The sequence below is a fragment of the Pagrus pagrus genome, assembly GCF_965226575.1.
Source record: "Pagrus pagrus genome assembly, chromosome: 8".
Lineage (NCBI taxonomy): Eukaryota > Metazoa > Chordata > Actinopteri > Spariformes > Sparidae > Pagrus > Pagrus pagrus.
The window spans coordinates 17,665,381-17,688,294 of NC_140192.1; the positions used below are offsets into that span (position 1 = coordinate 17,665,381).

The 22,914-nt window shown below is 41.8% G+C and overlaps 1 protein-coding gene across 2 annotated transcripts in view; it reads right to left on the reverse strand.

Annotated features, from left to right (window-relative positions):
* Positions 1 to 22,914, reverse strand: part of fras1 (Fraser extracellular matrix complex subunit 1) — a 233,826-nt gene that overhangs the window by 162,949 nt on the left and 47,963 nt on the right. For both annotated transcript variants that reach the window (XM_084361068.1, XM_084361067.1), the window contains exon 3: positions 1,531 to 1,638. In XM_084361068.1, coding sequence (XP_084217194.1) covers positions 1,531 to 1,638 — 108 coding nt within the window. The remainder of the gene's footprint in view (positions 1 to 1,530; positions 1,639 to 22,914) is intronic.

Genomic DNA, 22,914 nt, shown 5'->3' on the forward strand with positions numbered 1-22,914 from the left:
TGTAATGAGCCAAAAAAAGGTTGGCTGGAACTAAGAGTCTCCGAATACTTGTGTCAAATTAAATGATGCAATCAGGAGACTTCACTGCACAATAGTCTGTTATTTCACTGATTCTTGCTGTAAGGACAACTCACAAAGATGAGTGATTAAAAAGGCCCTTGAAAGAGGGTCTGCAATTTGAGGTACAATGGAGAGATGGAAACTAAAATATCACAAAACAGCCTCCTAGATCACATATTTGACTGACTGTTACGAAATGATTCGGGTTGCTGTGCAGTGGCTTACTGTGTGGCCGACTTTTGACAAAACAATATCACGCTCTCTCACACTGTCTGATATTCTGCAGCTAAAGAAAGTCCATCATGTCTACATTATGAACAATAACAATGTGTCTGTTGGTGGCTCTTGAACGACAAAGCACATCGTCGTGTTTGTAAGTGAACTTCTTTCCATACGCTCCACTCTTTTTTGTGCAATTCCAAAAACGTTCAATCAGCTGAAGTGTTAGATACTTCAGATACTTTTCAGACAGTACTGAAAGTATTTCTCAAAGGCTGAGCTGCTTTGGCTGAAATATTCCTTTTGTTAAAGCCTACTTAAACTTCTGTGTTTTTCATTGACGTCACTGGATGCAGCTTCTTAAGTTGTCTCAAGTTAGAACACAAGAAAGACTCTTTTTACTTGAAAGCTTTTGATGCAGCTTTTTGATTTTCTACACTGCTGACAATCGTCTTCTTCATTTACTTCACAGAAACAATGGCCTTTTAAACCATGAGACTGTGTTTGGTTCTTCTGCTTTGTTTGTGTGGCAACTCTTTTAAGGGTGCGATAATTCAGTTTCCAATTAGGTTATCAGCTTAAGTAGCAATTAGGTACTGTAGGCCTAACAGGGTGCTTTTAGTATTTATAGTCTGGTTAAATAGGTAAACCTTTTATTTGCTAAACCATCACCACCCTAAAATGTCTTTATATCAGCTAAACCTAACATTATTTTACAAACTAATAGCATGCTAAACAAATACAGTCCACTCAAACGGTGTTAGCTAGGTTAACCACACTAACTTTTTGAAAGCATAAGCTACAACATAGCATTAGCTGTTAGGTTAAGTTACAGCTAACATTAGCCAAACCAAACAAATGTTTTGCTATCTTGATAACAGCATGCTAAATAACTAACCAGCCAACTTACTGCTGCACTCGCACTGTTTTAGGAAATAAGTGAGCCCTTTAAACTAAAGTTTAATAAAAGGAACTGATATAGTTACAGTCAGCGTTTTTAAAGATGTATGTGCTCAGTAAGAACCGGTGGCCTTGAAGCTTAGTGCCACAGAGAGAGTAGAGACTAACACAATGTTGGTTTTGGTCTTTTCAAGGGATTTGTTGACAATAGGAAAAAGTTGAATAGCACCGGCCTCATCCTTTTGAAAAATAGACTTACCGTTGCTCTTGGTACAAATTGCCTACCGTAGTTTTCTATCCGAAAATCATAAAAGCACCCAAACTTCTCCTGTAAGATGTCGAACGTCTTACCTTCTGAAAGTCACACTGTGGGTTGGGGCAGTGGGTGGGCCTACAGATGGCCACGTCGCTGTAGCAGGTACACTCCTGACACGACTGCGGTCTCCATGATGTGTTGTTCTGTCAGGACAAAACAAAGAGCAGACATGAAACACGACTCAGGGCAGACTTGATTCATCACTGCAAAAAACAAAATCACTCTCTTATGGTCCATTATCATATCCCAGCCCACCCACATGTCATCTTTATGTCGACAGCTGGGACAAATGACGGTAACGTAAAGGCCCCTTTGTGCATATTAATGTGACTGATAAAAACAGTCTGTGTTTTACCTGACTGAAAGACTGCAGCTTTTGTACTTTTTAGGAAAAGTTGAAACTAAAAAAATGTTCTGCTGACATCGTTGACATAGATGCCAGACTATATGACAGTATGCAGTAATCATGAATCATAGATATATAAATTAAATTCTTTTTTAAATTCAATACAAAACTGAGTTTAAAAAACAATGGATTTATCTAAGTTTGTGTCATATTCAGGAGACCCAGAACTGTCTCCATGCATTGCAGCAGGTTGCTGAGGTCCATGATAGCTGTGTAAGGTTTTACTGCTCCAGTTTACAAAATGTGAGCACCCCCATAGGAAAACCATTACAGACGCTGAACTCTTATCATCCTCTATACTTAAGGCTGTAAAACACTGAAGGATCTCTGCAGCAGGTGGAGTGAAACTGCTTCAGTGTTGATTAAAAGCCTTGAGCATCATGGCCAACTACACAATGAGATAGGCAAAAAAAAAAACGGCGGAAAGGCTCGAGATCACTTCTGCCAGTTGGCTGCAGCCTTTAGCATGCCTGCTATTTGTCAATAGCTCATAACACCGAGCTGACAATGTCTTATGGCTAGCTTAAAGCCAAAACTAAATCAATATTCCTGTGCCTGCATATGCTCAGATATATCATCTTACAGTCCATAAATCCGATTTAGCCGGATGATTAATAACCCACTCATGACGGGAATATCCACGGGCTGCTGTGCTTATGGAGTGGACACTTTGTGGTGGGGGGTGACTCCATTTGAGACGGTAGCCACAGCAGACATCTTAATGGACAGGAAACTTTGGCCTTAGGTAACAAGCAGACCCCTCATAGTCTCATATATCCTGACACGAGAGTACAAAGTAGCAGGCATTACATTGTGGATGGATCTATCTTCAGGTGTCCTGGCTGTGCACCCTGTGGCTCAACTTGCTTTTCTTGCATGTAACAAATGAAAACTGGAATCGAATTTAACCAGGAAAGCCCCAGTACTAATGTGTACAAATGACAATGGTAGCAAAGGAGTGTCCAGCCTATGTACATTTTTATTTGGTGCACTGCAAAAAACATCCTCCTTAAAGCCCCTACGTGTAAATATAAATATTTACTAACATTGAAGACTACCAGCGGTTGTATCAGCAACATAAAAAGCCACAAGCACAGAGAACATTAACACCCCATACCTCCAACTATCACCCAGACTGTACCTTTTCATCAGGTCTCTGTCCACAAACAGAAAGTAATGCCATCAAAACAACTTGGAGATATACCATCATGCTCATTTTCAGGTTCATAATTTTATTACTTTTTAAAAAGTACTATTAAAAAAGGTCTACATGCTTTAACACATCAGTTTTCTCATACTGTCCCCCTCTGTCCTAAATACCCAGTCACCTCTAATTGGTCAGCTCATGCATGCCTGACCCAACACCACTAACAACAACAGCAGAGCAGCTGTGCTCAATCAATATTTGTGTCCACAACTACCCACTAGGCACAAATTATGCAAATGTGTGATTATCTGAGGTAGTGTGATGTCAAAAAGTCAGAATTAAAGGTGGAACTACTGACGAGGCGTTTCAGGAGCGGAGAGGAGCGTCTGTTGGTGCGGGCTTAGACCTTGTTAACTTCTTTTACACAAGAACAGAAGGAAAGGATAAAAAATCACATCAGCCTCACATTCAGCCTTCGAGACTTCAGAACCAGTGCCAATACACTATAATTTGTTTCATGAATTTTATAACAAAAAGAAAATGCACATTGTAGAAGTAGTTCAGTTTAAAAAGAAAAGTTTAGCTAAAATCAGTCTTCCTTGGTTAATAACAAGTGTAATGGGGTAATTTAAACACATCTGAGGTTAACGTTTTACTCTCAACAACCATTGTGATGTGCGTGGAGGTCTCACACAAATAACGTGTTGAATGTAGCTCTAGATCATGGCATTTCCGGTAGCACATCTGGTTAATTGGAATAATAAACATTGAGCAGATCCACCATGCAGGGCCATAAACTCATCACAACCTGTTACATGTGTAACAGGTAGCAACAGGTTGGAGCCCTTCCAGACAACAGGCCTAAAAAACAAGCATTATATCTAACCTGAGTGTTAAATTACAAGTCCACTGATCCTTACATAAAAGATCACTTCAGTTTATCAAAATTTTTGTTTTATCTTTGTACTTTTGACACCTTTCCCGTTGGTTATGATACCAATGTTCTTATCAAATTAATTGCTGAGATCTGAGAATGAGGTAACATTGCTACATCAAAGTCTGGCGCCTCAAGAAACACGAGCAGTCAGAAGATCAGGCAGGTTGGACACAAGCAGCTGACAAACACAGACACTTTGGGTAATAATTAAACAGCTCACCTTACGGTATGTTTCTCTTCTGAAGAAATTCAGCTAATCTGAAGGACTGTTTCCAAACTGTCTGATCGTCTGACTGCTTGTGTTTCTAGACCCACTGGATCGAAGCTCCTCGAGAACAATAATATTGCTAACTATTCGATTTGGGGTAAAATTATGCATTTTGTAAACTGCATCCTTTAATTCAGTTAAGGTACACAAGAAGGTCATGCAGTAAGCGTGCTGTAAAATCCGGGGGTAGGTCATGTTGAATGACACAGAGAGAGAGGAGAACACCACAGAATGAAAATTTAATTAGGGAAAGCAGCTAGCTGAGGGGAATTGCACTCCTGCAGAGAGCATGTCAGTTAATATGTTCCCTATAATGTGGTTTGAGGTGTTTATGTGTTATTACGTGTTTTTAATTGCGAGAGTTTGTGGGCGTGGATCTTTGCGCAGCTGTGTCCAGATGTGAAATGAGATTTATGTAAGGGCAAACGTGTCGTGGGCAATCTCAGCGCACATTTATGTTCCAGCTCAGGGAGGAGGAGGAGGAGGAGGAGCGACCTTCACAAGTAACGAGATTGTGGTTGTCAATGGAGTGCTGCAGTTTTCCCAAGTAGATTTTAGTCCCCTGTGACAGAAGCCATTTAACACAGACACACACCATTTGAGATGTGAGTCAAGTTTGTACGTTACCCGACAAGGACTACCTCTGTCAAACAAAACGACTTGCTCCACAAACAAGTTGTGCAGAGGATGCACATTTACATGTTAATCCCTGTTATTCCCCTTAAAACTTTCCCTTAAGTTAACAGAAAAAGAATGTTTTTAACACAAATGCAACAACAACAACAACAAAAGAGCCGGGTTTCTTGGAGACCGCTGCAGAATATAGAAACAAAATAGCCTTTGGTCAAACCAGACAATAGTTGATGAAGAAAAAAAGTCACCGATGTGAACCTAATAGGATGATTACACCCTCCTTAGCATAAAAACATACAATTAAGGTAACACATTGAAAGGTAGATGCACAGAAAGACAGAGTAAAGACGCAGATTCACTCCAGGTAGACAAGATAAAGACGCGTCAGCTTGAGTTGAAAATATTTCAACTTGAGTGAAGCCAAAGCCCAGAGGGACTTCCAGCACGGGGACAGGAGGCCATTGTGATAGCTGTCACAACTCATGGTGATGGAGACCAACATGTGCTGTGTTTCAACACATCCATTAGCTGAGCGTGAGCATGAAAAACTCCACATTTGTCGTATGGGAGTAAAGTGCAGCAGAAAATTTTGCTTTATATTCAACTGCACATTTGTGGGTTTTCTGCAAACATTTTTAACACAATGTGACTTCTTCACTTTGCTTTTCTCTCCTTGCAGTTCTTAAAAGTACAAACAGGATGTCTCAATACAAGAAAAGGCAATCCAGCTGAAATGCAAAACCAGATTCATGGCGACAAGCACTCTGAGATGCATTTGTGCTATTACAGGAAGGGGAAGTGTCTCTCAGGTAATGTGTTCTGACTGCAAAGAACAATTCACAGGATGGAGTGAGATCAGTTTGTCATGCTGACTGTACCGATCCCTCTCAGTCTCTGTTTGCATTAAATAAAAGGCCAGGGATACCTGCCCCTGGCCTTCTTTGAACTTTAAGTACAGAAGTATCTTCCATACAGTCACTGTTGCAAAGCCAGCATGAAATCATGACCATAAACCTTTCAGTTAGGATTCGCCACACCAACCAATCTCACTACAAGTTGGCGATGCTCTCCAATGCGGTAACAATCTTTTCTTTATCAGATAGCTTTCTAACAGATTGCCCTACGAGGGGAAAAGAGGTTCAAAGCAAATTTATAAATGGAAAACCCTTCTGATTGGACCATAACAGTAGAACTCCAGGCTACTCAGTCAGTCTTTTCTAAGGAAAAGTGATTGAGTATGAAACTTTATCAAAAATCCATTCAAGTGAAAGCAGGAAGACTGATTTTAAACAAACTTTTTTTAAGTTAGTACAACCAAGTGAAAAAGCAATTAAATTACAGCTGAAAGTAAAAGGGTTATAGGGTAAGTGTCCATTTGTCTATCAAGTGTTGCGTATGAATTGTCGGAGACGGAGGCATCCATATTTTATCACAGCATAAGAAAACAGAAACTGAAATATAATTAATTTTCTGAACATCTGTCTTGCATCTGTCAACAGACAGATGTCTAAACTGCGCTGATGTCCTACTCCAAATTATCTTACAACCTAAGAATGCTTTTTGTATGAAAGAAAGTTTTATTCTTTGTATGAATTGTCAGGTTGACAACAAATACATCTTTTCTAGGGATAAGACAGATGTCTTAAAGAAATAAGTGTGTGTGTGTGTGTGTGTGTGTGTGTGTGTGTGTGTGTGTGTGTGTGTGTGTGTGTGTGTGTGTGTGTGTGTGTGTGTTTGTGTGTTTGTGTTTAGGTGGTGGGAGTGTCAAAGGATATTAATAAATTGTATGTTTGTCTTTGTTGTGTAACCACCTAAATTGGATAAAGAGGTCATGGGGGTTAATAATAAGTCTGTGTGTATGCAGGTATGCACTCAGAAATAAGCTTCCTGTTATGGCTCTTTGGCTGCCAGTCATTCTTAATAGAGCTGTGTAAAATTAGCACGGCAGCTAACAACATAGGTGACTTTAGCTCTGACCGGACTGAGCGCCGCAGCTCAGAGGGCGAGCCTATTTCAGCCGAGGTCTCAGGGGGAGTGGGGAGGTTGCAGTCAATTCCAAATCCAGGTCCTGTTTGCCTCTTGAATAGACCACGAGCAGAATGGGATTGACCTCAGGTTCACTGTAAACACGGACCTCTTAAAGTGGCTGAGGCAGGGGAGCAAAGATTTCCCACGAAACCTGGACTAGCTATTACCTGACCTGCCCCCTCCTGCTCTGAGCCAGGGGAGCCATATAGCAGACAGCAGCGTGAGTGGTAGTGACAGTCCCTCCCCTCCTCCCAATGAGATTGTCCCCAACAGGGACCCATACCTGGGACTCGTTGATTAAATGTCTAAGGAGTTGAGAGCTTATTTTATTCCCCTCTGGAGAAAGATATCTGCCTCAGATCTGATTTAGGATTGAAGCAGCTCAGTCAGTGCGGCTGCACGTCTCCAATTTCATAAAGAAAAAATAGATCCATAACTTTCACACAGAGTACATCCTAGTAGAGGATGTAATATAGGACAGAGCTAAGTTTGGTTCTGTACTGTGGGCCTTTGGCTGGTAGGTTTTCAGTTTGAATCACTGACAAACTGATTTATGTGGATGGAAAAATGTAATAAAAACAGCATCATTGTTCAATAAATCCCAGAAAATGTATCTAAAATCATATTAAACAATCCATACATATTTTCCGTAGAGGATTACCAAAATGTACACAAAACATTTGCTAAAAAATAATTTTTTTACAGCAGTAAGACATTGTACATGATAAAAATGCAACTAATGATTGATTTCATTATCAATTAGGCCTGCACAATGTGAGGAAGATCTGTGATGATTGATATAATCTTGCCGAAACAGCACATCGTTATATATTTAGGTAGGTTGAACTTGCAAATATTTAGCAATCAACAATAACAGTATTGCAACTGGTAGCTTTAACTTCTGGAAAAAAACAAAAAGACACAAGGCTATATAATATACTGTACGTACTCAAAATTAGAGCCTGCCCAATATATCGATTGGCTGATATTGGCCTATTACAGATATATCCATATCAGCGTAGATGTCGTCGATATCAGCCGACACGAAAACATTTATATATATATATCTGAATTTTATACTCCCTGATATCTGCATTGGCCCCAAAAACTGCAAATCAGTCTCAGTCAGGCTCTTCAAAATGTTATCATCAAACTGTTTCATCATAAAAAAAAAAGTGAAAATAGTCACTTATATGAAGCTTAATTAATGTCAAAAAAATTACTGTACTAAAACAACTGATTACTTTTTTCTATCACCATCTTTCATTCTACATCACAACTCGTCAACATCAAGAGGGATCACTGGGGACCTGTGATCTCATCATATTCTCATCAGTTAACTGGGAAGTTAAGTAATGTAAAAAGTGCAGCTTTAATCTCCATTGAATTGTTCAGCAGCCAACATCAGAAGCTTGGGGTCACAGTAGGAGGCTCCCAGTGAGGAGTGTGTCTTACTGCATGAAAATCTAGCAGGATGAAGCTGAAAGAACCCCTGCATCCTCAACTCAATTCTCCCTGGATAAATAAAAAGGGAGGGGAGGTAGGGTTGCGCCCTACACTGGGTTTAAGTAGCAGATTCAATTAAAATCCAATCAAGAACAAAAGGCTGAGTCAAACATTAACAGGGCTCAGTTTTGTGGAGCTGTCAGTTACACTAGTTTGACTCTCCCATTCAAGACGTGTGTGGAAGGCTGAAGAAAGGCAGCCTGCCAGGCTAGTAAAACGTAATTGGGCTAAAATTGGCCCAGGAGCTGATAGAAACTAAAGCTATTACTGAGGCAAATTCAATCTGGGGACATGATGGCTTACAGCAACCAAACAGCTCTGCCTCCGACTGAGACGCCTCACACGGCTGCAAAAACACTTACGCTTCTCCTGGAGGGAAACCTGGCTCTGTCAACACAGTTTTATATTTACAGCTGATCAACATGACCGCACTGAGGTGCTACACGTCTCTGCGTGCTTCTGTTTACAATGATGTATAGCTGGGTCGGGTTTGAATAAGGCAATACATGCTAATGGATGTCAGTTAATTGAGTGAGCAGAGAAGAGAGAATTGACCCCAAATCACAGTGATTGAATAGTGATGGTCACGTTGGTTGGATATATGGTAACTGTACATTCAATCATGATCTCGAGACAGGTGTCAATGGCAACTCGAGGGCCATTGACTCATTCCTTCTTTTGTCATATTTTTATTTCAAAGGTCAAAAATAAATTTGAGGCATGGATTTTAAACCAACACAAATACCAATGTGCTAAAAGTGCTATGGATGAGCTCTCATGTCAATGGATCCATCTTAATGGCAACTGAGCAAACTCTGGAAAAAGCTACTCGATGAACCTTCACTTAGTTTTCTTTTAAATCACAGGTGCTATAGTAAAAGTCGCCAGTGAGATCCTTGGTGCTTAACTGCCTGACTTCTGTAAGAGAGCAACTTCTATTAAGGCTCGAGATATTTTACTGTATCTGCAGTATGGACAGTTTAAGCTCCTACCCTCTGCATTGTGATTTCAACAACCGAAGGTCCCAAAGTCCAATTTCTACATTCAGGGTTGCAGGAAACAAGAATGCAATGCACCAACAGGAGAGGTTAGGATTTCAGTAAGGGGGAACTCACCTCCTTCTGGCAAAACTTAACTTTTGCTTCATAAAACGGTCAAAGAAAGCTGTATACTGTACATAGGTTTCATGTTAGATGTCAGTTGAGATACCACCGCCAGGATGCTACAGGAGTTGGCCGTTTGAAAACAGAACCTGAGAAACTTTTCTGCTTAACCTGCACTAAAAGAATAAAACAGGCTATTGAACATGAGACAAACTTGTTGGAAGCACCGGTTCAAAAGATGCCACAGGAAAGTTTCTTGTTTGATGTTTTCTTGCTAACAAAAAATGGACTTGAGTAGCTCACAGAGAGGAAGTGCTGCACAACTTCCTATTTTATTTTTGAAGGTATATTAAAATCCCAAGCCCGTCTAGTCTTCCTCATTATCGCTGCCTGTGCCCAAGTTGCTTCCTCATTCCCCTGAATCTTCAGTACAAGCACAGGGAGTGTTAACATTTCCGATTTTAGAGGGCAACAGCTGTGTTGCTCCCGTTTTGCCGAATAACTCCCTGCCGAAATGAATTCAAATGTATTCATTTGCTGCCGTTTAATTGCTTTACTCCCCAACTTCCTTCAATGCTGGCCTGGTGATTATATGCTAATTTCCAGGGAGGCAAGCTGTGAAAACAAAGTTATAGTGCTGCCCGACTCAAGGACACCTAAAACTGTCACAGTTTCTGCCAAAACGCCTGATTTAAATGGAAGCTTTGGCAAATATTCAAAGTGGTCCCAAAGAGTACAGGCATGACTCCTGCTCCTTAATGGTCCAATCATGAATTTCCATGGCTGTCATGTGTGCCATCCATCATCTGACCACTAACACAAGCTAGTTAGCAGCAGAGGAATCTGCATCTAAAGCAGGAGACTGTGTGCTCTGCCACAGGGTTAGATTGTTATGCTAATAGCCACACATATTCATCTTGGGGGAAAGGCTGAGTTTAAAAGTTGTGACTTAGCTCATTGATTCAACTTTCCCCCCGTGCCTCCGGTCCAATTAGAGGACCCGCTGGTAAGACATGACAAATGACTGGCTGATCGCCGGCCTCCCAGCGCCCATAAATCCAGCTGTCTGCTCTTGCAGAGCCATAGCTGCTATCGCTCCCGTGACCAAATATCAGCATTAAGCATGTAATGGGTTATGGATCATCGAATAGATGGTCCTAAAGAGTCAGGGTCCACTACAAGGAGAGGGATTAGCAGAGAAGCCACGGTGAGGGTGATGATAAAGAAAATGTTGTTTTTCGAGATAAATTGAATACGTTTAAAGAGATAATTTGCTGCTCGAAGCTCTGAGAATTCAGAGAATTGAGTCCCATCAGGCCATTTTTACGGGATGGCGTGCTGCAGAAGGAGCCATCTAAAATAACTTTGGGCCGTTCTGCTTGGATTGTTCCAGACTGCAGTAACAGTCGCTGACCCATTTAGGATGGGTCAAGAATAGATATGCACAGTCATAGCTCGCTGGTTAATATCTTTCAACCTGCAAGACAGCGAGCAGAAAAAACATGTGAAGAAACAAACCACAGGAGGATGTAATTTCACATTAAATCATAAATATAGTCAGCATGAGAGGGGCTGACATATGGGGGGTTTTGACAAGGACAGGTGTAATATAATGGCCGGCTTTCTTTTCCTGTGCAGCTCTGCGACGACGAGCGGACAAACAGAAGTGTTTAGCTCAATAATTCACTTCCTCTGTCTCAACGCCCATTAGCTCTAATGAAAAATCCATGCCCCAAGTCTCGCCAAAAGTTTTAGAGCTGCTCTGACGGTTTGTGCTGCACTTCAGATGTAGTTTGGTTTAAAAAGTTCAACATAAGAAGGACAAAAATGCAAGAAACCATTTCCTGTGAGTCAAAGAAATCTCACGGGGAACGGGTGTGAGGAGCCAAAATGAGAAGAGAAAAAGAATTACAGTGACAGAGATGCAGGTGAACAGAAAGCACAGAAAGTAAATCACATATTGTTTTTCCTCTTACGGGCTTGACGTGATTCATAATGCACGCTCTCGGCATTCAATCTGATAGGCTTGTTTCTTTTGATTGTGCAACTTTTGGTGGAGCTGACTCATTCATTATCCAGTTAACAGGTTCCTCACATCTGACGAAACTCATTTGCATTCAATCAAAAAAGATTTCGTGTCGGAGCCACGTTGCGTAATTCCAAATCAGCGTGACAAATCGATCTAATTTGTTCCCATTTTCTTGCTCCAGCCAGCCTACAGCGTGCCGCCAGGCTCCCGTGCTGCAGACACTTCACCGTTCGACCAGCTCACATGTTCACCACCAAACAGTGAACGTCTCGGCGAGCAACAAGTCTACCCCTCTGAGATCTGAACAACAGCTTTTAGGCTAACAAAACAAAAGGTGAATAATTCATGTATGTAGACAGCTTCGTGAGCAAGCCTTTGAAGTCACCCTATTATTCTTTTATCCGTCGTATAGACCCGAACACGGAGAAGACGATGCGTTAAAGGTGGCTTGCGCTGCAGGGATTCACCTGCAGGTCTGACTCTGCCCTCACATCCATGTGCACATGAGCCCCGTTTTCAATAATGCATCAGCTCTCCACTCGTGACATAATGAAAGTCATGTTAGATGATGCAGATAGCCGCCCTCCCTCTCCCAGCTACAGTGTACCCAGAGATTTGAGGCTGTGCAAGTTTCTAAATCACTGTTTTCCGCCTCGAAGGAATGTAGAAAAAGCAACCCGAGTTAAACATTAATGACAAGTGATTTCTGACCCATTTCGAGGCCTCTGATTTCTTGCGGGGAGCTTATGAATCTGTAACCAGGTTTTCATCTGGGCCAGCTGTGAGCAGAGCTGGAGCGCCGCACTGCAACACAACTGCAATCCTGCGTGTAGAAATACCAGCTGGATAATGTTACGCGAAACTGCTCCTGTAACTTCAGAACCGTCAGACAGGAGAAAAGGGGAAGGGTCAGAGGATGTCCTGTTGGCAGGATGACTGGCTGGCACTCAAGGAGCTTTTAACCAGAGTCATGTTGCACATTCCCAGCCATGATTTAACTTTTAACATAGGCAGCACTATGCTAAATCAGAGGATTTCTACTTACTTTGTGTTTTGCTCAATGTTAGACCACTTTCATTCTCTTTGTGTGCCTTTATTATTATCATGCTTCATTTGTCAGAATCAAACATAAACTGCATTAGATATGAAATCTGGCTCACGGGAGAGCTCGATTGAACTACCTGACAGGGCTTTTAAGCTTTCACAAAGACGTCTCTGATATAAAAAAGGGATGCAATAATGATGCTGCTCACACATGACAGGGCCTTTCTAAATAAAGCCACTGTGCATGTTTCGTATTTTAGATCAGCAATGGCTAAAATGGAAGTTAGGATGAGATGCTCGAAGTCAAACTGCTATGAAAGGCCCCCTTTTGTTACAATTTGTAGCGAGTAACGTGTATTAATCACTATTAATGTTCACACCCCAAGCGGACTCTCTGGAAGTCTGCAGATGGTACGCTTGAGGTCCCATGTGGACTGGATCAACTGTGGGTTTGGACAGCCCTCAGCACTTGCAGACTTCCTGTGAAGTCGCCCATAAAGTCTGCAAGTCTGCTAGAGCAGGGAGGTCTGGACATTTAGATGCAGCCAAAGAGCTTTTTTGAGGACGTGGGAATGTGGCTGGAGGGAGGGACAGAGACACAGACTATGACAGCCTGTTACATGGATAACATATCACCTGTGGCATCTGAAACACTGTAACACTATCACATGCCTTCGAAAACACAACAAAAGCAGGTCAAATATCCCCACTGTGTCTCCATCTGTTTGAAATTGTCCCTCTGGTTTCGACTCCTCTCTAATTTATAATGTCAGACAGCCCTCTAGATGTAATCTGACATCACCCTGACATAAAATAACGAGAAGTATGAGCTGAGGATGCACAGTTCACTGCTTTATTCACCGCTGGTCTTGCGTTTAGTGGACTTAACAGGCTGAACCAGTGTGTGTAATGTGCTTTTCTGTGCTCTGTCAGACAAAATCCTGCCTCTCAGCTACATACACTCAAGTCTGTTTCTGGTATCTCCTGGCAGGTTGTAAACATAGCAAAACTTTCTTTTCAGGGTGTTAACGTGCAGCAGTACTTTAGCAAGCAGCGTACAATAATAATTTTTAAAAAATCCACAGCAACTACGTCGTTATATCTGCTCCCAGAAATATGATGCAGCCAGTTCAAGAGGTAGCAGGCGATAAAAACTAAATCGAAAGCTCGTAAAAGGAGCGCAGGAAGTTTGCACATCACTCTTTATGGGTGTAAAATGACTAGACGAAACAGCCACCCATCACACACACACACACACACACACACACACACACACGAGGATGTATGGATTACCACAGGGGCAGCTCTCACAGCTTTACCGGCCAAAGGGAACCTGACACAGGAAACAAGGTGTACCGCTGCGTGAATGAAAAAAGCAGCAGCTGTGTGGTTGTGTGCATGTGCGTGTGTGTGTCCATGTGTGTGTGTGTGTGTGTGTGTGTGTGCCATCAACTAATTAAGCACCAGGCTCTACCCTCTGAGCTACACAACAAAAATAACATATGCCATTTGGTATAAGTGTGTGTGTGTGTGTGTGTGTGTGTGTGTGTGTGTGTGTGTGTGTGTGTGTGTGCAGAGCAGAGGAAGGCAATTAGAGCGGAGTTAAGCTGAGGGTGGCGAACACACAGCGCAAATGCACTCGCTGTAGAGTTGGAGGGAGAATAAACACACATACACACACTCACACACACAATCACCAACACTCCTTGGGTCAGTAAACTCACACGTACTGTAGATGAAAGTACGAAGCACTCAGACATAAAGTCGACTCTGTGGCTCTCGTCCTTTGATGTTTCTGTAACTGTACATTGTGTATCACTGTGTCTATATATCTACACTGTATGTACGGATGCAACATCATCTGTAGGATGAGCCAGGATTCTTTTAGTAAAAGTCCTGCTTTTTTCTTATATAGACAATACAATGCAAGCTTCAACATCCAATCAGCTTTGAATGTTGTTACTGCACCACATCAAATGTTGCATCATTTGAAAAACAGAGCAGAGGCCTTTCCCTGAATGACACTGAACAACACTGGTCGAAAAGCACAGTAAGCCTATAGTATTATGAAGTTATCCAGCATACCTGTAAGAAAAACTTGGGGTAAATGTTTCAATGTGTATCTGCTCCGTTTCCCTGCAGTCATAGTCAGAGTACTGCACTGTCTGCTAGTTAGGCAGTGGATAAAAACTTTATGTCATGGTGAGTGATTTAATATTAGGATATGTTGCTCTGAATTGTCCAGAAGTTCAATTGAGAAAGTGTATACAAATATTTTGCATACACTTGATATACAAATGTGGTCTTACAGTGTAAACACACTGATTGTGATGCGACCTCTCTGAATTTTATGAAGGCCTACTTATGCCGTTTTTTGTACAAACTAGGTAAGTGCACCTGGTTGTTTTGATGTCATTCGGGGCATTTGCACATTGGTTTTGATCGGTAACATAATTAACAAGCTAGAAAGTGGATGACGCTGCTGGCGGAGAGAAAACAGAGGAAAAAGAAACAGAAAGAAGAGGCAAGCCAGTGTGCATGCACTGAGGTGGAATAAAGCAACACTACGTAGGCCTAACGCACTCAAAATCTTCAAGCTATTCTAAAGACAGATAGTTCTGAGTCTCATTCTCAGCTTGCTACAGTTACACAGCCAAGCAAATACTGACAAGCATCTTTTATAAACTTTTGAATTGCCTTTGTGCGAACGTTACCTTTAAATGATGTAGGAGGGATGGATTAGGGTCCGGAGGGAGGGTAGCGGAATGAAGGGATGTGGGTAGAGGGATGGAGGGATGAGGAGAGGGAACTTGGGGTAGCTGAAGGATGGATGATGGACCAGTGTCCTCGGTTGGAGGCAGGAAGGGGTGGCGGGAACCAGGCAGTCTCTTGGTACGCTTGGGTTATTATCCGGATTGTGAGGAGATGGGATGTGTTTAAGGCACGGTCTTTGTTCTCAAATCTAGTTATAAAACATTATTGATTATAATCTCCTCAACTCCACTAAAATTGCCATGAAAACTAACCATTCTACAGTAAATGCTGTTCTAACTGGACCTTTACTGTACTCATTAACTAACAATACTTCTTGAACCTTGTTTATGGTTTTTGTTTATGCTGTTTCTGATTTGTGGACAGCTCCTGTCTTCAACCTGAACTGGAAGTGTGCTTAGCTCACTGCGTAGCTGTCCACCTACAAAAATAATGAGGGTAGAAGACAGTTCCTTTAATGTGGACAACAGAGCAGACATATTTTCCAATAAATCCAATTCCCTCACTACACTGATTGATGGGGAGCCAGAGCTGTTGTGGAGGTGGGAAAGAGAGACTTACAAACACAGAGACAGAGAGAGAGAGAGAGAGGGCAAGAGTCTTCACAGGAAACCGCTAAGAGGATTAGCTACTGTGCATATGCTCCACATTACCACATTACCATACATTTCACTTTTCAAACCACAAAACAGCCTTGTGTGTGTGTGTGTGTGTGTGTGTGTGTGTGTGTGTGTGTGTGTGTGCGTGTGTGTGTGTGTGTGTATGTGGTTGCCGGCTTAACCATTCACAACCATTTCATCGGACACTCACACACACCGGGGTGTTCCTCCTGTCTGTGTGCTATTAGTGTCTTTATTAGGATAAGTGGAGCACAGCTACTGTTGAAGAAGCTAAATGAGTGAAACCGTGCATGTATTGATCTGTGCTTGTGTGCATGTAAATGTGTGTGTTGTGTGTGTGTTTGTGTGCCCAATCTCACTTCTCCCTGCTCTTTAATTGGGTTTTGTGCTCAGCAGCTCAGACCCAAGCAGGGTCTTCCTTTGGGGAGGTTTTGTCTACTTCCACTGTTTTGTTGTTGTTGTTGTTTTTTTTTGGGTTTTTTTTAACAGTCCGGGCACATTGCAGAATCCCCTTACAAACCCCCTGCCTGCGCTTCACACAAACGCACACATGCACACACACATACACACAGGCCCTCCAAACACCCCCTGCCATCGTAGACAAGGTACTTCTGCCGTTTGTACAAGACATGATGTTACAAGCTCCAAGCTGTGTATTGGTATTAACAGGAGCGCTGCTAGGCACTGTTTTGTGTGTGTTTGTGTGTTGGCCCCAGGGTGACTTCTAATCCAAGTTATCAGGACTTAACGTTTCCAGTATTTTGCTGGCAGGGATATTCCAATCCTAAAACACAAACACTGGTGTTTCTGTCACTTAGGGAGGACATTGCATCAACTTGCCCACTAACTACTACATGCAGCCTAACTGAAACATTACACTACCTCTACACCTGATGTGAACATAGTTCTAACCCAAGCGCAAAAACCAAGTGTTAAATCCTAAAGTTTTATGTTTAACCTTGTGGGGACTTGTTTTTGTCCTCAGGTAGGACTCCCGACTGTGTGACTGTGGAAAGATTTTGTCCACATATCCAGGTTGATACAGTGCAAGTGCACACTCATACCAAATATAACCCTAATTGCCAGAATAGGACAAGTTAAAATGTTTTGTTTCTTTATTTCCAATTTTACTCTTGTCACAATGTTGTGCTTATTCTCTGGTTTAAAAAACAAAACAAAAACAACAACGATTGGTTAGGGTTAGGGAAACATGTTTTGGCTTCCTGTTTTTGTCACCACAAACACAGCTGGAGATGCCCCGAGGTCTCGTTAAAAAACACCCGGTTTGTCATCAAAAACAAGGCTCGAAATTGTCCCGAGGTCTACTTACAAATATGCAGTGGTGTTATGCCAACACATGTTGAAGTGCTGTGGTCCCTTGTCAAACATATCCAGTTGTTTCACACTTACAAATGCTGAAACGTAGACACGAGCCGCAGTCACCGGCTTTGCAGCCTTACTGCCTCGACCACTTTCCCGCTCCACCTCCCAACAAGAAAATCAAGTAATAAACATTTAATGTGAGCGTGACACGGCACATTTTGTAAACATGTCAATATTTTTTGTACAAATGTTATGTGCTAACATTTTTATCCTGGTGATGGGCCTGCCCAACACGACAACTATACAGCAGGCTTATCCATTCATCATTTTTGAGAATTCATGAATTGTTTAGTGAACAAATTGTTGAAAATGGACAATTGGCCATCAAACTTACCAGCCTTACCAAACTTACCATTTTGTCTGATAACCCCAAAAAGCTTCCGTTCATAATGATATGAGGAAGAGAAACGCTGCAAATCCTCACATTAGATCTTCTTTTGTAAATATGATTAGCTAACAAAACATGTTTGGCTCAAGGCCTACTAACTCATACTGTATGTTCCCGAGCTTTCAGCCATACCATCTGGTCTTCATCGTCAGATTGATAAGCTCAGTCAGCAAGAAAATGTAGATGTTCACACGAAAGACAAGGGCTCACAGTGTTTTTGTTCAAGTACGATTTGATCGTATAATATTGTGGCATTTGTAAAAATGTAAAAGTGTCTCCTAAGCAGTTGCCGAACCTCGTCCCCACCTTCTCTCCAGACTTCACGACTCAAATTCCAACACATAAAGTCGGCTGCCAGCGGGCGCCACAGTCATGTGGGGTTGCCTCAGAGATTTAATGATCGGAACTAAAGTGATCAAATCATTAATTCATGCTTTCACTGCAGAAACATTTGCATCAGTTGCTGCGGTCACATTCACTGACTTGACTCAAGACTCAGCATCAACGACTGACATCATGGATTAAAACCGCAGACCAGCTCACGGCAGATAGCAACTGTCCAACCAAACGGCAGAATAATTCAAGAGGACAAAAATCTGGTAAATGGAGCAGGATAATGTACTTTCTAAAAATATATTAAGTGCAATGTCATTTTTCCTGTCACCAGATGAGTTTCTGAACATGATATGGTCCAGTTTTAAGCTTAAAAACTGTACTTTGTATTAGGCTTGGTAATTTCAATACCACCACACATACTGTATAACTTCATGGCTTTAATGTACATAAATCACCTGTAAAACGACAACTGTAAATGTGTCAGAACAGCCAACCAAGAATCTTTTTCCAGACAACCTGGAGACACTGTGGAGCAAAGAGATACTGTCACCTTTAATCGGGGCTTTTTTCCCCACTACCATCTTTTTTCAATTCATTGACTTTGCTCTCCAAAGCTCCATCTCTGTTCTTCGCTGATGTAATGACCCAGTTTTCCCTCAGGGATCAATAAAAGTTCATCTGATCTGATATCATCTTCTCGTCTCCTCTTGTCTTATCTCGTCTCGCCTCGTTTCAAAAAGAGAACAAAAGCTGCAGATTCATCCGACAATCTCTCCAGAAAAGAAAAAAACCTTATCGAAGTATGAAGGAAAAGCCGCCAAAAAGATGCTTTTTAAATGCATAATCTGGATGTTACCCCAGTGAAAACGCTAAGTGTTGCCATCTATAGAAAACCCTGAGTTTTATCCTATTGAAAAGCTCCTTCTTCAAATACAAAATCCCTACCTTGATTCAACTCTTTCAACGTCTTTTGAAAGCTAGGTGATGACAGAAAACACCCAATCTCTTCATCCTTCTCTTGTTCACTCAAACGTTTTGGCATCGGGCCCAGTTTTTCATATTCCACTACCCAAACTTATTTCTTTCTTCTTATTTTCTTGTCATGTTTCTTATCACAGGACTTCTGTGTCTGTTTTGCTGTTCTCATTTTTCTCTTTTTTGGATGGAGTGTTTCTTCTTTTGGATTGTATTTCTCATAGGACCCCTGTGATATATTTTAAATCAATGGGACAAATTGTATTTCTTTCTTTTCTCAATTGGCATTATTTGCATGCAAATAAACTAAACCGAAAACCTGAAAACCTAGGGATTTTTTACATTAGAGATCACCTCTCATGCATGTAGAACTGTGCGCCTTTCCTACATCAGTGCTGCAGATAAACGTCTATTAAAATTGTATTATTTGACAACTTTTGATGACTGAGCAAAACTCATGTGAAACTCATCTTGTCCTGTCTGTCTGTCTATCTTCAGGCTTATATGGGAGTACAAGTAAAAGCATTAGCAGACAGACAATAAAACAGGTGATTGAGCGCTGAATACCCAGTCTTGTGTTTCAATGTTTCTACATCCTATCCATTTTTTGTGCAATAAATTTAATATACTGCCATTTGCACTGATGCCTGATAGCTGTCAGAATAAAGATATTAAAGATTTATGGATTTATTAGTGTCTGCTGACATAAATGGCATGGAGTGCTTGTTTTATTCCCCCCCAGTCTGAGAAAAGGTGCAGCCCACAGCAAAAAAGCAGGATTTCTGCAGCGCTGATCCCAGACATTGTGCTCGGCTGTTTCCCTGCCAGCCTTTTAAGTCACCACAACAGGCTCCAAAAGTCTTTATGGAGGGAAGGCGGCCAACAAACTGTGCTGTGTTGAATGACTTAGCTGAGAAGTGAGAGCCAAGAAGTAGTCTGCCCTGTACTTTCTCTCCCCCCAGTGAGCACAGTGCCGGGTTAATTATTTGGCAGAAGACATCGTGAAACAGATCTGACAGCTGCAATTATGACGGGGACGAGGCATGACTGCTGAGCCGGCCCCGTAATTTCTGTTCCGTCACAGGCCGTCATGCCGCTGTGGATTTGGGTGGACTGGGAGGGAATCAGGATGTGGGTGAGTTTGAGTCAAATCGATTGGTCCTGATCCCGAAGGGGGCGATAAAATTGAGTTGAAATATGGATTTATTAGATTCTCAAAAGGAGGTCTGGTAATGGAAGGGGGATTACAGACTAGAATAAATGGATCGCAGACTATTTCATGTGTATCCGTGCATTTATTAAGAAGGATTTTCTTCTCTTGACCATTTTTTTGCATGAACCAACATCCATGCCTTTGCTGGTTTGTAAGAAAATGTGTTGGGATGAGAATATTATTATCCCAGCTGCCAGGAGCCCTCTTTTGCCTGACCCTTGCCTCCAAGACTGCAGGTGCAAAATGCTAGCTATGCCTGCAAGCGCTGACATTCCAGCATCAGCAAGCGAGAAATGGTGTTGGCGTGGGTCGAACGGTGAAGACCCTCTGGTGGTGCTGCCTCACATGGAGATGCCCACAACTTGTGATTCACTCGTCCCGTCGAAAATAATTCAGGGTTGACATCTGCTCATGCCGTACCATAGCTGAAAGGATTTCACCTTTAGACCCCAACGCTAGCGCTATTTTTTCATTTGTGTTACTTTTTATTCTTGAGGTTTTTCAGAACTCACTGGTGCTTTGCTTAACCAGTGACATCATTTTTGCTTGGAGCAGCAGCATTGCCTCCAGAAACAACTCACACAAGTCTTAGAGTGGGTGTTTCACTGTCACTCTGATGAACCCCCGGTGAACCTGCTGTTGAAGCGCTCCTCGACACTGTGCAAGTTTTACTACTACGTTACGAGTCTGGAATAATTGGTGGTGATGGTGAGGTTTGTGGTTGATTGAATACTGTTATCAAAAAGCTTCTAAAAGTCCAATTTAATATTTGAAATTGAATTAGATTTTAATCTAAAACCACAAACAGCTTATGAGATTTTTGAAAATAACAAAACATGAAGCATCTAAAAGAAATAATAGGATAAAACTGACTAATACAACACCAAATGATTAGCAAAGCACAGGATGTAATAATCTTACTTTTAATGTCATTATTCTGAGAGAACATGCTTTTTTTTTCTTTTCTTTTGCTTTGTTGGCCTTTTAAATGCATTTTTGACAGGACAGGAGAAGAACGACGGGACACGGGGAGACGGGGCACAGACTGGAATCGAACCAGGCCACTTCAACAAGGACACAGTGCAAACTTTTTCATTTCACTGACCTGCAGAGAACTTACATGACTGAGAGTGTCAGTGTGTGTGAGTAGGAGAGGGCACAACACAGCACTTCTGGTCAAAGCAGATAAATCTTTACACCGGGGTTAGAAGTGATTGACGTGTAGACTTCCTGTGTACCAGCCTCAGAAGGCTCGTGGAAGAAATCAAGTGCCTGCATCCGTCCGATCACCTCTAAGGTCACTGCCTCTAATCAATACCCCTCAGAGAGCAATTTGCAGTCGTCACCTGTCAAGTGAACACAGCACACGGCCCGCAGGGTGAATTTAGCAGGCGAAGACGACGTGACATCACTGGAAGAAACTTGTCGGGAAAGAGCAAGAGCTTCGAGGAACCTTTAGGGCTTACTCAGGCTTCTGACCCAGAGAGAAACAGCAAAGATTTGATGTTCAGCTGTTCAAGGTTGATGTGGTATTTCCAAAAGTCAAACACAAATGTATTTTCCCAGGGAACTCCAAACCTCGGAAGTCACGGCTTCAAGTTAATTCTCTCAACAGTTATTCATAACTTGAATAATCAGCCAAAAATGTAAGTTGAACCACACAAAGGTTAAGGCCGCCTGGGTGTTTATTCCACACTTTTATGATTGTCAGCAAATTCATGGGAAAAAAAATAAAGCCATCAATGTGTTAGTCCATCTCAATAAGACTCTGAAGAGCTATAATTGTTATTGTCTCCTTTTAGATCTTTGATTTCATAAAGAAAACGTGACCTTCACCAGTCGCAAAACTCGACTGGGAAGAGTCCTTCCTCTTTCAGCTCCATCAGGTGAAACAGCAGGTCGACAGAACATCCCACCGTGTGTTCAACCTAAACATGCAATGCCTGAGCAATAAAGAGACTCCTAAATCAGAGCACAGAGGGGTTACACAAGCCCGTCTCTGTCTCGAGGATTCTTTCCATTAATCTTTCACTCTACCTGTAAATGTCAATGGATTCTGGAGGTTTTTACAGCAGTGGTATTTTATTCCACTCCATGTAACTCCAACATACAAGAGAAAAACTCAACCACCAGGGAAAAGCTCGGATTAGCAATAGACATCATGCTGTGCATCGCAAAGTGAGAAGCAACTGCACTCCTGATAGGCTCCACTGCAGCTTAAATTCAACACCGGAAACATCCACAGAAAGCCTTCTGTGCAGTGTATCTCCAAACACAGCAGCGGAGAGTGGAGGTGACTGATTGGAAGATGGCCCGTCTCCACTGGCATCATTTCTTTAGTTTTGACACTTGTTACTTCTGTTTTGGTTTGATTACAACAGCAGACAAGATTAAGTTAGATCCCAACTTTCGTGTTAGGATTGATGTAACATTTCCAGTGTAAACCTGAACTACAAGTGGGTCCAATCTTCAAGTGGGTGCCACTATATTTTAAATGCTTATGTGGAGCTTTCAGTTTTGCATAAACACCAAATATATCAAGCAGGGGCACAGCTACATGTATATGTGCAAAACATCTACAAACAAAACAAATGAAGAGCTGCAAAAATCATCTTAAACAGGGATGTTCCC